At 44.6% G+C, this 17,737-nt stretch overlaps 1 protein-coding gene across 5 annotated transcripts in view; it reads right to left on the reverse strand.

The window, feature by feature from the left end:
* Window positions 1-5,454: 5,454 nt before the first annotated feature.
* LAMA3 (laminin subunit alpha 3) overlaps window positions 5,455-17,737 on the reverse strand; it is a 247,400-nt gene continuing 235,117 nt past the window's right edge. For all 5 annotated transcript variants that reach the window (XM_065932447.1, XM_065932446.1, XM_065932445.1 and 2 more), the window contains 7 exons: window positions 15,700-15,883; window positions 13,864-14,004; window positions 11,038-11,197; window positions 10,795-10,925; window positions 8,271-8,364; window positions 6,733-6,852; window positions 5,455-5,943 (listed from right to left, as the gene is read on the reverse strand). In XM_065932447.1, the coding sequence (XP_065788519.1) occupies window positions 5,798-5,943; window positions 6,733-6,852; window positions 8,271-8,364; window positions 10,795-10,925; window positions 11,038-11,197; window positions 13,864-14,004; window positions 15,700-15,883 (976 nt within the window). In that variant the 3' untranslated portion in view covers window positions 5,455-5,797. The remainder of the gene's footprint in view (window positions 5,944-6,732; window positions 6,853-8,270; window positions 8,365-10,794; window positions 10,926-11,037; window positions 11,198-13,863; window positions 14,005-15,699; window positions 15,884-17,737) is intronic.

Below are 17,737 nucleotides of genomic sequence, written 5' to 3' on the forward strand. Positions count from 1 at the left end.
CAGTGAGAAAGTGCCCACATACAAGCCAGGAAGGTCTCTCACCAGAAATCAAACAGGTAAGAACCTTGATCGTGGAACTCTAGCCTCCAGAATTGCAAGAAAATACACTTCTGTTGCTTAAACCACCCAGGTTGCGGTGTTTTGTTACAGAGACTCCAGCTAATTAAGGTGAAGGCTAAAGGCAGGAGACACTTGTCCAAGTTGGGGCACAAGAAGTGGGGTTTTCAGGGAGGTCTGGATGCAGTGAGGTACCATCACCCTGCTCAGGGTCAAGGCTTTCTCAGAGGCACCCCAGCTTTCATACTTCCGGACACTGGAATTCCTTTCGTAGACTAACTAAAGCCATAACAAAGTACCCAACTTTGGATACCTCTGCTCCATGTTTTACAGTGTTCTTAACAGTGGTAAAATTAACAATGGTAATCTCATAACAGTTTTATATCCATCATCTCAGTTAACTCTCAGAGAAGACATCTGAAATAAAAGACGTAACTTTTGTCCCTTGAACTTCTAAAATACTTGAAACCACATGACAGAAAGCGTGTATGCTTGAAATGCAACTGAGATTATAAAATCAAGGGAATAAAAAGTGGCTCCAAGCCAAGTGACTTCCAAGAGCAAAGGTTTTTCCTAAAGGTGGGGGGTGCTTTCCTGAGGGGCTTTGTTCTCATGGAGGGGAAGGGGTACGAGATGGATGACGGGTAACAGTGGAGCCGGAGACAAACCCTCTGGGGTCCCGGCCTGTCGGGAGCCATCACAGCAGCAGCTGGACTTTTTGGTCCGATAAACAGCCCTGAAATCCCACAAGACACTTTATTGCCTGTCAGGGGTTCCCCTTCAGCAAAGACACTGTAAAAGCATGACATGAAGGATCTTGTTTTGTTGACAGCACTGCAGTTGAATGCTAGGTAATGCAGTCATTTATCTCCCAGAATACACACTTTATTTCTGAGGAAGCATATTTCCTGTAGGAATAGTAAATTCCTACAGAGATTTGCCTTGGGAATGGACCACAAGCCAAGCCACATCACCAGACTCCCAGCTCCACTGTAACTGTCCAGGAATGTATGCTCCCTGCGTATGAAATTCATTACTGATTAATTAGCAAAAGCCTTTTGAGCCAGAGATGGCTTAATCAGTAAGTGTGAGTTGTGCCATCATGTACATTCATGAAGACTGCAAGTTCCGGCCTTTCCCCCCAGCCCAAAACTCCCCAATCTCATTTTATCATGGACTCGGTGTCAAGCAAAATAAACCCCACATTCAAAATTTATGGGAAATAAAACCTTCTGGCAGTGGAAAGATACACTTTGCATTCTGGGGTCAGAGAAGTCTTTATGAGCAAAGGAAGAAAAAGCATTTTCAGTAAATAGTATTCATTTCAGGACCTTGCCCTTGACTCTGGGAGAATAATTATTTCTCTCTCTGATAATGATTTACAGAGCTATTCCAATTTTATCTCTGCCTTCCTTACAAAGGGCTTCCCTGGTGGCTCAGATGGTAAAGAATCTGCCTGCAATGCAGGAGACCTGGGTTCGATCCCTGGGTCAGGAATATTCCCTGGAGAAGGAAATGACAACCCACTCCAGTATTCTTGCCTGAAGAATTTCAATCTGAGAAGCCTAGCAGGCTACAGTCCATGGGATCGAAAAGAATCAGACACAACTGAATGACTAACACTACCACTTCCACTTTCCATACAAAGACATGCAGACATTACGCTAGAATTTTTATGCAGAGACATTATCTTGTTTAGCAAATTAAAAAACTGGAACCCTGACATCCCTGTCACCTGCCACCACTGTTATTGCCATGATCATTCATGTTAATTAGATTTCTGTGGCGGGTGAAGCAGGGCAATGAGGACTTGAACTTTTGTCCTGAAGTTTTCCTGAGCAAATCCTTATGAAAATTTCAATCACAAAGAAGGCAAACTTATAAGGTGGACATCACATGTAAAATAGATAACTATAGGGAAGCTGCTATGTGACATTCGCGGTCCAGCCTGGCACTCTGTGACAACCTAGAGGGGTGATGTACGGGGAGGGGGGCTCAAGAGGGAGGGAGCATATGTATACTTAGAGTTGATTCCTATCATTGTAAAGCAGAAACCAACGCAACACTGTAAAGCAAATTGCCTCCAATTAAAAAATAAATTTAAATAAGGAGAGAACTAAATACATGAAATAAAGCAATGATGTGATTTAAAAACAAAACAATTGAAACAACAACCTACAAGTTCGGGGAGGAAGAAGCTGCCAGAAAAAACCTATGACTGAGGTTTGGCCACTGCTCAGCGAGCAGAGTCCACTCTTCAAGCCTCCGAGAAGTACCTGACTCCTTTCTAGAAACACGTGAACAGCTCGATTTCTTACGGCATTTTGTGGCATCACTCATCAGAGCCCATCAGCTGCCCCTTCTTTCCAGGTGGTGTGCATTTGGCTCAAATGAGCCTGGAGCATGCTAAGTCTCTTCGAGCTAACATGGTCCAACTGCTGCTTCCAGTCTTGAAAACCATGAGCTGATCTTAGTGAGTTTATATTTAGTGATGTCAGGGGCTATAGTCGGGCTTCCCAGGTGGCTCAGTGGTAAAAAATCTGCCTGCCAATGCAGGAGACAAGGGTTTGATCCCTGGGTTGGGAAGATCCCCTGGAGGAGGAAATGGCAACCCACTCCAGTATTCTTGCCAGGATAATCAGGCTTAAGGCTGTGGAGATGCAGAAAGTCAGACTCAACTGAGCATGCATGCATGGGGCTAAAGTCAGTTAAAAAAAAGATTTGGATGTATGGGGATAAAACCTTTTAGAAAGCAATTTGGTAATAGCTAATAACAAGAAGGCTCATATCCTTTGACTTTTACTTCTAAGAATTTATCCTGCATGTGTGCTAAGTCGTGTCTGACTTTTTGCGACCCCATGGACTGTAGCCCATCAGGCTCCTCTGTCCATGGCGATTCTCCAGGCAAGAATGCTGGAGTGGGTTGCCATGCCCTCCTCTAAGGGATCTTCCCAACCCTGGGGAAGATATCAAACCCGTGTCTCTTATTTCCTGCATTGGCAGGCAGGTTCTTTACCACTAGCACCACCTGGGAATTAATCCTAAGAAAACCAATAAGTTTATATTCCAGGACTTATTCATCCTGGTGTTGCCTATAATTGCCTATAAAAATTTGAAACAAGCCAGTTGCTTAATAACTGTTGGTCAAATATATTTTGGTAAATTCATCTGATGTAATGTTCCATAGTCAAAGACTTGGGAAACACCCGGTAGTTTAAAAAAAAAAAAAAAAAAATATATATATATATATATATATATATATATATATATAAAATAATATTTACAGCATCATCATAATTTTGCAAGGAAATAAATATGCATTTAAAATTGAGTAGCAGATACATCACCAAATAGAAACAGAATTCTGAGTGATGAGATTATGGGTAATTCTATAATTTTTCTGTAATCAACATTTATACCATTTGTATTCAGTATCATAATATTATTTAAAAATGACTCTACTCATATGCTGGCTTTGAGTTCTCATTCCTGAGAGTCAGGTCTTTCTGGGGCTGGCACAGACCCACCCAAATTTGGAATGAGTGAAAAGAGAACTGGGGAGCTGGAAGAGAGGGGAGTGGATGAGGTGGTGAGGAAGGGCAGCAGGCAGGGTTTGGGGTTCTGGGCAGGGCAGCGCTGGGTAGGGGTGGGGAGGAGGAAAGAGGATCTGAGTCAAAGGTCTCTGGGGAAGTGAGGTTACCTCCCTTCGGGGAGGATGGGAAGGTCAGCATGTCCTGCCAGGGGCCACTGTCCTCCGACGTGGGGTTATCAGGAGTGTGGCCAAAACCCAGCCACCCCATGTCTTGAGAAGTGAGGTCAAGAGGTGCCCTGGGAGATGGTGAAGGAGACAGACCATGAAGGCACAGGATCACTCCACAGTCACCGGACGCCCCTGGGTTGACTCACCTGGGGAGATGCAAGCTGGTTTTCTCCAATCCAGGCCCCATTCACTGGGATCAAAATGACACCAACCACGGACCCATCGTGAACAGGTCAACCACCGGTGATCCTGCCGGTCCCTAAGCCTCTCACCCCAGCAATGGCATCTGTACGGCACTTCACAGTTTACACATCATTCCCATCAAGGTCCAGGTGAGGAGCTGTGGCACTCCTTTCAGAGAACACCCATTTATGATCTGAGCAAAGGCACGCTGAGGGCTTTTGGCCTCTCATTCCATCTGTGATGACCTCTGTTGCCTTCTGGGGGCTGGGATTATACTCAGCAAATACGGATGGACGGCTGTTCTTCGAGCTACTACAAAGTGGAGGGAAAAGCAGTGGTATTAATGAAGATTCAATTGCCCCTTTAAAATACATTTACCAATGAATAACTTTGCAGATTCAGTTAGATCACCACCAGGAACCCAGAAAAGAGAATCAGCCATTTAGTGTCGACCAGCTAAAGGCAGGTAAAATGGATGTTCTTTACGCAGACTTAGTGTCCATGCACTCATCACCTACTGGGAGTTTTCATCTGAAAATCAATGTTTTTTAGAAAACCTATGACTTAAGGTCATGACATTCAACCTCTGACCCACCAGAGCAGCCTGTGTCGAATACCTCCTGTGATGGGCACCTTGCCACCTCTCCAGGAGAATATTTCATGTCTGCATAGATATGGTGGGTAGAAACTGCAGTGTGCAGTGATATATTGGCATAGACGTGGTGGGACTGCAGTGTGAGGGTCATGGAAGAGCACAGGGTTGAAGGGAATGTGCCTCGGTGTTAGGGCAGGTAGCTGTAAGCATATCACATAGAATTATTACATCTGAATTTTAGAATTGCTATTTTAATCCTGATGAGCAAATATGATGCAGCAGATACAGAAATGCTTACATAGCCTTCTTTGCTAGTGGAGTGGTGCTGGGTAAAAGTATTGGCCTAGTGCATGGTTTCATTATTTTGGAGATAAAACTAGATTCCTACTTCCCATTGACTTCCACTAGCTTCTCATGCAAAGTTTTAATTATAGTACACATAGTACATCCTTCTCATCTCCTCTACTAGAAAGTTTTCACCCACAAGGAATTGAAAATCATAATCTAGACTTGGCTGGTAGCAGACTATATGTGGGAAGTCATGTGGAGTTATAGTTTCATTAATTCAGTTTGTTACTCACCATTTTGTGAGTATTATGTGTCTCCTCTGTCAGACTGCATATTCCTTCAAAGAAGTAACTACTCCTCATATATGACTGCAGACCCAACAGTGAGCACACACAGTACCTCACTAGCATGTGTTTGATAATTATTTGTAGAAGATTGTGTTGTATGTAGCACACTGAACAGGTGCTAAAGAATTAATACAATTAATAATGACCATCAAATCAATGGTTTTATGTTGATAAAACATCATAAAGAGTATACTGCATTTATTCAACCCCAGAAATTATAAAAATTTTTGTAGTTTTAAAGTGCTTTGAAAGATATTTATTTTTTTTAACAAGTGGCAAATAATGTTCTTTAAAAGACACTGAACTTTTAGTGGAAAATGGTATTACCAGAAGCATGTAACAATTTGTTGATTCACTTTAAGAAATGGGATTTTGATTTAAAATATATACGCAGCACTGAATGCCAAAATGATGGGTACGCGTGGTTGGAATTAAAAATGAGATCTGCTATTAAACACATTCGGATGGTGTCTGAAGTTAAGAACGACCTTGAGAGGGGAGAGGGAGGGGTGCTGGGTCATTAGTGCTTCTGGAGATGAACTTCCTTGCTGTGTAAGGGAGTCTGAGTCAGTGGTCAGGACAGCCATTCAGACTGACAGTGCCCTGAACTTCTGCGGCTCCAGTGACAGGGACAGGAATGTGGTTGACTTGAATATTCTTCAGGCAGCCAAAAAAGGATGTCCACACGGGAAGCTTCGGGGTTTTCAGATTCCCTGAAAGCAAAAGGAGGTGCCTTTGATGGATCATTCATATTTAATGCAGTGAATGCATTCTTAGTGAAGTGAGAAACAGCCTATTTAGAGCAAAAGGTACCCCAGGTCTCAGGCCACCCTGTCATCTCTTGCCTTAGGTGGGTACCCAACACACATGCTGCTGTGATAAATCAATCACAAGGCTACTCTTCACATCCTTCAAAGAAGGAGATTCCACAGCCCAAAGCAATAGACAGTGGCTCCAAGCTCCAGTGCTTTTTCATGGGTCATGGAAGACTATAAAATTAACAACCAGACCATCTGGAGGGACATAAAACAATGAAGACTGACGAGGCTCTTTCCAGGCAAACTTCCAGTCTTGAACTTGACTCCATCTCAACCTGCCTGAGTCCCCCATTCTGGCTCCACAAGGCTTAATACCTCACCATAACTCAGTGCCTGGAGGGGGAGAGACCAGTTTCTGAGGTCCTTGTCTGACTCTTTATGATAGAGGGCTTCTAGGTTCACGTGGCCTCTTAAGAGAGGTTGATAAACAAATCATCAGTGTGGGACATTAGGGAGCCACAGCCATGGGGCCGGGCTGCTGGGAAATGGTCTGTTGCTGGCAGTCGGGTTTCCCCATAAGCTGGAAAAAGGGCTTCACTGTCTACGCAGTCCAGCGGACGAATGCCCTGCTGATGAGCCATGGCGGGGAGGGGCGGGGTGGGGGGGCGCGTTGCATTTGTTGGGTTAAGATGGACATGCTAAGAGTTGACAAGGGACACAGTGTAGAAGTCGGCACAGAGTTACCTGGCACGCCTCCAATGTACAGACGCTCCAGCGGGCGGGCCGGCGGGAAGGGGTGTCGTCCGGCCGTGTAGCTGTCGTCTGCGTCCAGCTTCAGGTGCAGGATGTGTTGTTTTATGGTGACTGGGGGGAAAGGAGGCGGTCAGATCCGCCACCTGAGGAGAGCCCCGCCCACTGCGTAACGTCTACACCTGCACGTCAACGCTGAATCCTTTCTAACTCACTCCTGTCGGACCTGAGGGAGCGCTGCTCGAGGGAATTCCATCGACCTCAACACAAATTCAACTAATTGCTGTTTAGGTGTTTCCACATACATGACAGAATTTAATCCTGAAAATGAATCTGTGAGGAAGGTATTATCACTCGTTTCCCAGATAAAAGACTATCTCCCTCAGTCACTGAGGAGCTTGACAAGATGGAGTTGTTATAAACTGAATGAGCTGGGATTTAAGACCTAGTTTCCTGTGCTCCAGAAGCCAAAGCTTTTCCCACGATCTCTGGTTCCTTCCAAGAAGACACTGACTGACTTCTGAAAACTGACTCCAAAGACAGTGGCTTTTGACCCTCTAAATAAAACTCCTCCCATATTACAAACCTTAACCACTGCAACGGAGTTCGCTTTTAGCCAAGAAAGTGTTAGTCGCTCAGTCGTGTCCCACTCTTTGCAACCCTATGGACTGTAGCCCACCAGGCTCCTCTGTCCATGGGATTCTACAGGCAAGAATACTGAAGTAGGTTGCCACTCCCTTCTCCAGGGGATCGTCCCAACTCAGAGAGCAAATCCAGCCCTCTGGCACTGCAGGCAGATTCTCTACCATCTGAGCGACCAAGGAAGTCCCTGGTATTCCAGCCAATACAGTTTACTGTATCACCAAACTCATATGTGCAAGTTATTCATAAAATACCAGATTCAATTTGAGAGGCTGTGCCTGTTCTCTGTCAAGTGGTTTGTCTAAATCTTCGGCATTAATATTAAATAGTTGTTGAAAAAATAACCCAACAATGAACTTTAACCATAGTAAGAGCAAACATTTACTGAGCATTTAGTATATATTGGACACTGCTAAGTACTTTATATGCATTATACCATTAATTTTCACAACCCTGGCAGGTGTATCACTATTTTTATCTCCATTGTGCTGATGAGAAAACTGAAGATAAAGAGAAATTAAGTAGCTTGCCCAAGGTCTCATTGGTAAGGGCTGAAACTGAGATCTGAACTTGGTTACTTCTGACTTTAGAGCCAAAATCTAAGTCACAATGTTATCCTACCTTGAAAAAAAGCACAGCTCATCAGTTTGCTAGCCTTAAAAACAAACAAACAAAACCCCTCAAAGTGTTACAGAGAACTGGAGTCAAAAATTATGTAAATATGACTGGGGCTGAGTGAGAAGGGACAGGTTCCCAGAATGTTAGCCTGGTGGGCTGACCCTGGTCAAATGCTAATGGACAGATGAACTGACACCACATTGGGACATTCAAGTCTGGATGGGAAGGGAGACTGTTTCAGCCTGTGAACAACAGGCTTCTGAACATCATACCTGCCACCGAGTGCCACTGTCCATCACACAGAGCCTGCTTGGGTGTCACCGATGTCAAGACCCCACCTGCTTCACTGCTCACAGAGGCCGTGACCTGGAACATACATGCATTTTCCTATTTCCTTCAGAAAGGCAGGTGGAGCCCATGTCCTGCCATGTCCCTTCCCAGTTCTTGCACCCTGACCTCCCAGGAGCCCTTGAAATATGGGTGCCCCCTCCCATTCCAGGTGGTCACGCGGGGGCCAAGGCTTCATAAGCATCTGTCTGCAGCATCCCTTTCAGGCATGTGAGCTTCAAACCCAGGGCCTGGCCTGAACCCGATGCCAAAGGCAAGGAGCCTTTCCTCTGACCCTAAACACTGATCTCATCAGATTGACTCAAAGGTTACTGATTAGCCTCCAAGACCTGCCTGAGTTATTAGCATGTGACAGTAGGATTGTTTAGGAAGACAAGTAAAATTTGGAAGGCAAAAGTGCTGGCTGAGGCCTACACTCTGCTGAAAAGGCCAGCCACTTATATAATTCCGTGAACACAGGACTTCAGGAGAGTTCTCATCCAAGGAATTCAGCAGGCTAACCGACCAAGTTTGCTCTGGGCACGTGCCAGGGTCAGGCACTCAATGTGCTATTGTGCAGAATCCCACGTTCCCACTATGGGCCAGGATCCTCCATGGGCTGAATCAAGGTCAAGGAAATGAGAGGACTGAAATAAGCATGTGGATAAATAATTTACACTTAATTTGCAGGTCCTCAACAGTGTAGCCTCTTCTTGGGCAATTTTCAAGCTAAACAGCATCACAGCTGTTAGTTAGGAAGGTTATCAGGTCTGGATTTCGCTTGGGGGGGGGGGCGGATTATTTCCTATCCAGAAGGACTCACTGGCGGCATTTCCCAGCCCCTCCCATGAAAAGTGAGGCTTGTCTGCACCAGCTCAAGCATAGCCGCTCGCTCCTCTGGCCCATGAGAGGCCCGCTCACACTTCAAGCTGTAGCTTAATTAAAAAAAGCATCCAAGAGTTTGGGCTACTATATTTTATCCTGAGAGTTTTCCCTCATGTTTAATAAACTGGAAGGATAGAGGTACAAGAAAATGGCATTATTATCAATCTTTGCCTTAAGGTCTTAATTGAGAGAGGCTTCCTAGAAGAATTTGGTTTTAAAGAGATTTTTTTTTTTTTAAAGGTAAGAGATGGACTTCCCTGGTGGTCCAGTGACTAAGATTTCATGCTCCCAATGCAGGGGGCCTGGGTCTGATCCCACATGTCGCAACTGAGAGTTCTCATGCCACAGCTAAGACTCAGCGCAGTCAAAGAAATAAATGAATATTTTTTAAAAAGGTAAGAGGTAAAAGTGGGGGGTAGAAATAAGATATGGAGTAGGCCTGTGAGTGATGGGAAGGATGGTGCAGCAGAAGCACACACTGAAGAAGGAATCCATGAAAAGCTGAAGGAAGGCTGGATGCAAACCCGGTGACCGGCCTGACTGCAGGGACCAGAAAGGCCGGTGTGCCATGTAGACAGGATCAGGGGAATCTGAAACTGACCCAGAGGACACAGGGCCATGGGCCTGGATGTAACACAGTGTAGACAACTGGTGAGAAAATCCATCCCATGAATCCTGGCCCTGCCCTTATGAATAAAAGGAGACACGTGACAAGGGTGAAGGGGAGGTGAGAAAAATGAAACTGTTTTGAGTATACAGCAGCTTCTCTTCTGTTGGACGAAAGCCCTCAGGTATAAGCATTATTCTCCACATTTTAATTTAGCTTTTCATTTTTTTGGCCATGCCACACAGTATGTGGGATCTTAGTTCCTTGACCAGGGACTGAAACTGCATCCCCTGCATCGGAAGCTCAGAGTCTTAACCACTGGACTGCCAGGGAAGTCCTATTCTCTTTATAAAGATAAAGAAAGTGAATCTGAAAGAGGTTAAGTTCCCTAGGGCCATTTAACCAAGTGGTGGAGCTGAAATTCAGCCCAGCCTGTTTGCATCTGCCCAACTTTAAAGATGAAGAACATGGGAGAAGGTGAGGGTGGGATGTTTCAAAAGAACAGCATGTATATTATCTATGGTGAAACAGATCACTAGCCCAGGTGAGATGCATGAGACGAGTGCTCAGGCCTGGGAGGACCCAGAGGAGTCGGGTGGAGAGGGAGGTGGAAGGGGGGATAGGGATGGGGAATACGTGTAACTCTATGGCTGGTTCGTGTCAATGTATGACAAAACCCACTGAAATGTTGTGAAGAAATTGGCCTCCAACTAATAAAATAAAATTTAATTTAAAAAAAAGAGTACAGAATAAAAATAGATATATTAAGTTTAAAAAAAAAATAAATAAAGATGAAGAACAGAACACATGATGACCAAATTACTTGCTAAACCCAAAGAGTAGCTCTGAAGTTATGTCTCTTAAATACAAGATCAGATTCCAGTCTACCTTAACTTCACCTACCTTGGTCTCCAGAAATAGAATGTGGTTCTAATATAGATTCACACACTCTCCCGTGACATCAGAGGACCACGTACCTTTCCTGCTTCCATAAAAACACATAAGTGCTCCCCGGGTTGACTTCCAATGTGAATGAGAATTCCAGTGAGGCTTCTCGGGCGAATGCTGAAAACAAGCTTAAATTCTGGCCCCAGTGACACAGAGTTAGCTTTCAAAAGAAAATTAAAGAAATAGGTAACCCATCATAATTCAAGAAAAAGGATAAAAGTTCTTCAGAATCAAGACTATGAAGATTGAAATGCTTTCAAACTGCTCCTTACCTAGGATGATATGACCTCCTTCTTGGGAGAAATAAATGCCTTTCTCCAAAGAGCCACCCAAGCAAGGAGACACCCCAAAACTTGCAGAAGGGGTTTCCAGGGGTTTCAGATCCAACTGAAAGTTCCTCAGGCAGCCCACAAAGCTGTTCTGGGGGAGGCTCTGCAACCAAGCAGAAGAGAAAGCAAACTGCGTGACCCACAGCTCCCAGAAATGCACAAGCAGCCAAGGTCAAGGGTGAGGACAGTTGTTCAAAAAAGCAGGAAGGAGGGGGATCCATCCATCCTGCTTCTAAGAGTCAGGTGGGCCTGACTGGCCCATTCTGGCTCCCTCCACAGTGTCAGAAAACATGGATACCAGGTGTCTCGTGGGTGGTCAAAGTTTGGGTGTTGCCAAACCAAGGGGTGTTGGTGCAGAGAGCAGGGGTGGTGGAGATGGCTACCTGGTGTGGAATCAAGAATAGATGGGGGTGTATTTGCAGCAACATGGATGTACCTAGAGATTGTCATGTTGAGTGAAGTAAGTCAGACAGAGAAGGAGAAAAACTGTATGCCATCCCTTATATGTGAACTCTAAAGAGAAATGATACAAATGAACTTACTTAGAAAACAGAAAGAGACTCACAGACTTAAGAGAACAAACTTATGGTTGCTGGGAGGAAGGGATAGATAGGGACTTTGGGATGGGCCTGTACACACTGCTATATTTAAAATGGATAACCAACAAGGACCTACTGCATAGCACATGGAACTATGCCTAATGTCTTGTAGCAGCCTGGATAGGAGGGGAGTTTAGGGGAGAATGGCTACATGTCTATGTATGGCTGAGTCCCTATCCTGTTCACCTGAAACTCTCACAACATTATTAATTGGCTATACACCAATATAAAATAAAAAGTTTAAGAAAAAAGAATAGAGGGGGTGACTTGACCCCAGGCCACCACCAGAGCTGCAACAAGGGGGAATTTCCACCTTGCAGTTCACAGATCTCCCAATCTCTTTGCAGGTACAAAATACTTTAGAGTTTCATAAGCCCGTGTGATAGCTTAAGGCAGGGCAGCTGACAGAAAAAAGAGGCCAAAACATTCCCAAAATAATAAAGTGTAAAAAAGCTCCTACATTGCTGGGCCCAGTGCACAGTCAACGAATCACAAACGCTGGAGGGGTTAAGATCAGACACAGGGGATGGGATCAAAGGGCCTGCGTGGAGCCCCACAGCTGCCCAAAGCAGGCCTGGAACAAGGGCTCCTCACTTGGGGCCCAAGGATGAGCTTCTGGGGTTCTCTGATCCCTTAAATTATATTTCAGAAGTCCAGTGCATTTTCCCGGGGAGAGGAGCTAGAACTTCCACAAAATTCTCCAAAAAGTTAATAAATCACTGAATAAAAATCCCTCAGCTCTCTTGTACAGCAAATGCCTTTAGGACTCTGACATCCTACATGACAGATGCAAAACATGATCATTTTAAGGGAATCCCATGGCATTCTAGAGGCATGTGGTGTCGGTGTCAACAACAGAGTACTGATTGGGCCTCCTGTGAAATTTCTAGTTTCTTCAGATTTGCTGTCATAAACAATGATGAGCTTATATCTGACATGATGCTCAGAACCTCCAGGACAGGCCATAACCTAACTCAGAATCTCCAAAGATGCTGTGTGTCTTGAGATAGCCACTGGGGGACTGGATGTTGCCCGCCCTTTGTAAGGACGTGGAGGAGGGTGATCCAGTGGTTTCCATCCTCGGGGTGAAGGAAGGCATGTAAATGGGACCTTGCGTGTAAAGGATGTTGTAAGTGGGGTGTGACTGGTTGTCTCAGACTTTAGGATGTTGAGTGTGATTTATCCAAGTCAAAGAGCATCCAAATTGTGACCCTGAATTGCTACTCTGTCCTGTGATTACTCTGAGAAACAGGTACAGAGGTTGCAGAAAAACAAGCAATGAGTAACCTCCTTAGCAATTAACATGTTATCCATTATACATGTATTACATTATATATGTCTAGATTATACAGTATACATTATATATGTAGAGATTATATGTTATACATTATAACATAGTAGATAATACATAAATTATGTTACATATTACTTATGATACATATGTAACAGTTACTATATACAAAGAGTAAAACAGTACTTTGACTGGCTGGGGTTTTGGCCCAAACCCCAGTGTAAAACTCAAGTGGGCCAGGATGAGCCCTGTGGAGACATCACAGGCAAGGCCAGGTCAGCCTGACCGTCTAGAACCCACTCTGGCAGAAGTGCCTTGCTTTAATTATGTCCATTTCCGGCCCAGAATGGAATCTGATCCCTTCCCTCACACCAGAATGGGTGCCCGTGGAGAGGGAAGGGGTAGGAGGGGCTGAGCGTCTGGTAGCGAATTTGCCAGAAGACAGTGTCGGGGTTGGAGCTGTTGACAGGCCCATCTTCACTTTACGAGCAAAAAGGGCAAATCTGGGAGAATAGTCATGGGTGAGTTCGGCCACCCCAAGTAACCAGGGCAGTGAGCGCTCTGGCCTCCTGGAGGAGACAAGGGAAGGGGCATCCGCAGAGCTCAGCCCTGTGGCCACAGCCCCATCGGAGCCTCTGAACCTGACAAATCCAGGCACGTGCCCCTCCTTCTGGGGACAGACAGACTGGTAACTCTCCTTAGCCCAAATTTTCCCCAAGTTTGGTTCTTGGGGTAATTTTATCTTATAACATGTTAAATAACATTAAAACACAGATTCAGTTTTTAAAATAATTTAAAGAATTTTGATACTCTTGAATATCTTATAAAACTTTGAAGGTGACTTGTTCTCATCTATGGCTCCGAAGCATCCCTATTTACCTTTGGTTTCCCTGATGGAGCCAATCCCAGGTAAACTGGTGCTCTGAGGCTGATGGTGTAATTTTCAGGCAGACGTCCCTCTCGGGTCCTCAGACCATCCACAACCAAGCGCCCCTTGCCTCCATCTTGCCCAAATGTCACCTTAAGGATAAAGAAAATAAGTTAACTGTATTCTTACCTTCAACATCTGGCATTGTAGTTTATTAGTGGTCACAGGAATTTAAAAAAAAATTTTTTTTTCTGTCCCTTCCAGTAGCTTTGAAAAAAATCAGAGATTTTTTTTCCTTAGTGTTTCCTTAGTGTTCATCATCCTTATTTTGTGAGATTATGTTAGATATTAACCAGAGTGAGCTTAAAACATGAACTAAAAAAAATTCTCGAAAGTGAACAAAAATAAATAGCTGGCCTGGAAACTTAGACAAAAGACAAATAACTGAAGAGTCAAAGGGTCATAAATAAACACACATCCGTGCAACGCAGGGGAAGGAAGAGTTTGTGCAGAGCTGAGACAGGGAAAGCCACATGCTCCTCTGAGCAGGGGTCCTGGAGAAGAGACCAAGGGCTACTTCTTGTCTAACAAGAGGAGCAAGTGTTTTCAACTCTTTGCTAAAAGTCAGGATCCCTGGACTCTGGTGTGGACTCTGCCACCTCCTGGATACCAGACTATTCACTAACGACTCCCCAGTGTAGATGCCCAGCTGTGACTGCTGGCCTCCACTGTCTACTGACACCTGGGCTTGGATGTCTGACAGGCAACTCAGTCAAAGGATATTCACAACAGAACCATTCTTCCCCAGTCACACCCACCTTCCCCACACCTTCTCCGTCTCATCTCCACTACTGACCCCAATGCTGGTCCAAAATCACAGGACTCCATCTTGACTCCTCTCTTTCCAGAGGAGTCAAGAGGCCCTCTGGGCTCTGCCTTCTGACACATCCACTCTCTCCCCCTCCACCTTGGTCTCTTGAACCAAAGGCAACAGCATCCATCTGGTCTTCTACTTTTGCTCCTTTATAAATGCTTCAGCTAAAGAGGGTTTTAAAAAGATAAAGCTGATCATGTAATGCTTTTTTTTTTTTAAGTTTTAGATTCTCTAAAAGCTTCAGAGACTCAGAATAAAATCCCAAATCCTCACCTAATCCAGTGCTTAAATGACCTGGGCCTGCCTCATCCTGCATCCCTGGTGGCTCAGATGGTAAAGAATCTGCTTGTAATGCAAGAGACCTGGGTTTGATCCCTGACTTGAAAGATCCTCAGGAGAAGGGAATGGCAACCCACTCCAGTATTCTTGCCATGGAGAATTCCATGGACAGAGGAGCCTGGTGGGCTACAGTCCATAGAGTCACAAAGAGTCAAACACAACTGAAGCGATTTAGCATGCATGTACACACTTGCCTTAAACTGCATTTCTTTAACCCCGGGATGCCTTTAGGCAAGAGCTGAGATGCTGAGGATGTGGGCCCTTACACCTGTGCTCCAGAGAAAGCATTCCAGACTCAGAGAAGGGTCTGGAGACCTGGAAATTGTCCTGAAGGAGAGAAATGGTCCAGGGGGCAAGGACGGGAACAAGCAAGGAGCAGTCCACGGAGCTGTGAGGCAGGGAGGATCTGAAGAAGCAGAGAGGAAAGCGCATCTTGGCATCTAGGATGACATCTGTGCATGGCATGTGCAGGAGTCTCTGGGGCCGAGATGCTGGGGTGCTCGGTGCCTCTGACCACACGTGCTCTCCCAGTGCTCATGCCCTCCCACCTGGAAGAACGCTGAGACTTCCGTCTTCAGCTACTCGGCAGTGAACTTGGCCCCGGGGGAGGTTCTAAGGCAGCCCCAGAGCTCACCGTGTGCCACTTCCCGTCACTGAACTTCTCTTTGCTTTTGAGCTTCAGTTTTCTCCCTTCTGCCCCCAGGGCAAAGACCAGCCGTCCCTTTGAAAGATAAAGAGCCATAAAGGAGTTCCTAGTCCCCGTATAAAACACGAGCCCTCTCGACGCTGTTGTCAGCACATCCACAGCAAACTGTGACCTGCAGGGGAAAGACAGCAAAATGCAAAGAAGGAAAACAAGAGGTTTGTCATGTTTCTCCAAATCTCCAAGGCCGGGAGAGAGGGTGAGGAGCAAGCCCCCACTACTCCATAATTTAAGTGAATAAACTAAGGCATGTAATTGATTAAACAACCTATTTCTTTGGGAGTTTTTAAAAGCTTGTTTTTCAGCGGTTAGAAGTTTTGTTGTATAATTTCCTTACTGTGTTGGGGAATAAGAGGAAGTTTTATGACAACCTCAGCTAGCGATGTAAGTCTGAGTGAATGGCAAGGAGGAAGATGCCCTACTTTTAAAAAAATCTGCATTTTAGAAAATTACAGTAAAATACACATAACATAAAGCTTAGCATCTTAACCATTTTTAAGAATAGAGCTCAGAAGTGTTAAGTACCTTCACTGTTGTGCAGCAAATCTCCAGAACTCTTTTCATCTTGTAAAACTGAAAATCCCTACACATTAAACAACAGCTTTGTATTCACTCCTCCCAGCACTGCCTAGCAACCACCATTCTGCTTTCTGTCTCTAAGAATCTGACTGTTGTAGGTGCTTCATAGAAATAGAATCATACAATATTTGTCTTTTTGCAACTGGTTTATTTCACCAAGCAGCCTCGATTTTTAAACCCATTGAATATGCTTTCTATTTCATATACATGCAGGGAAAAGAAAGTTGTGAGGAAAAGTCAGGGGAAAACTTGAATAACAAGGATTTGAGTTAAGCATTGGGTAGGCATTTTCTTTCTATAAGACATATTTAACACAGAGGCACAGAAGTCCAGTTCACCTTCTCTTGCCCACCCTTATGTTTCTCAGACCTTAATACTTCACCTTTGATGGAACAGGAATTAAGCAAGCATCATGCAGTAAAAGCAAAGAGTTAAAGTTAAATTTCCTTTGCATGATGGTTGCATATAGGCACGTGTGGCTAAGCAAGCTTTACTTTCTATGCACACTCACATCCATTCATCCATTTACTTATTAATTCAACAAATATTTAATGAGTGGGTTGTATGTACAAGGCACCATGATGAGCTCTGAGAATGAAGCAATGGATGTTTCATTCTTTGACTGGTTTGTGCTGTGTAGACGCCCTGGTTGTGGTTTACTTGCTAAGTCATGTCCAGTGGACTGTAGCCTGCCAGGTTCCTCTGTCCATGGGATTTTCCAGGCAAGAATACTGGAATGGGTTGCCATGCCCTTCTCCAGCGGATTTTCCCGACCCAGGGATGGAGCCCACATCTGTCTCCTGCACTGGCAGGCGGCTTCTTTACCTCCACTGCCACCTGGGAAGCCCTAAGAAACAGTTACTGAATTGAAGTAAATGGAAAAATGTGGAGGCAGAATCAGGAAGTGGAAGAAATACTGACGCTGTTGCATCTCTTTGCTTTTTAATACTGTGAGGTTGAGCAAACCTGGAGATGCACTTTCATGCTTCATATTTGCAAGTTTCCTTGAGGGTAGAGTTCCTCAAAATGAAAAAGAAATCTATATTCGTGAGATTAAAGAGACCAGATGGTGACACTGCTCAGTATGTCTCTCGGTGTAGCTGCCTGTTAGTGCGGAGGTTTGGAGAATGAGGGTTAGCCAATTTGAGGAGGATATTAGAACTTGCTACAGAATTAAAGTACTTTACACATATGTGGGCTTTGTTATTGGACTTGACATTTGCTTTCCAGCATTATTTTTTGAAGCAATTTTCTTTCAGAAAAGACTAACTGACTAACACCCCAAAAAGACATCAGTAGCTTCAAATCCTGGCATATTGTATTGCAGCTATAAGTCTTTATTGCTGAGGATTAGAAGGTAAGGCAGAGATCAAAGAAGCATTTTTTTTTT

This window comes from Muntiacus reevesi, chromosome 4 (genome assembly GCF_963930625.1).
Source record: "Muntiacus reevesi chromosome 4, mMunRee1.1, whole genome shotgun sequence".
In the NCBI taxonomy this organism is placed as follows: Eukaryota; Metazoa; Chordata; class Mammalia; order Artiodactyla; family Cervidae; genus Muntiacus; species Muntiacus reevesi.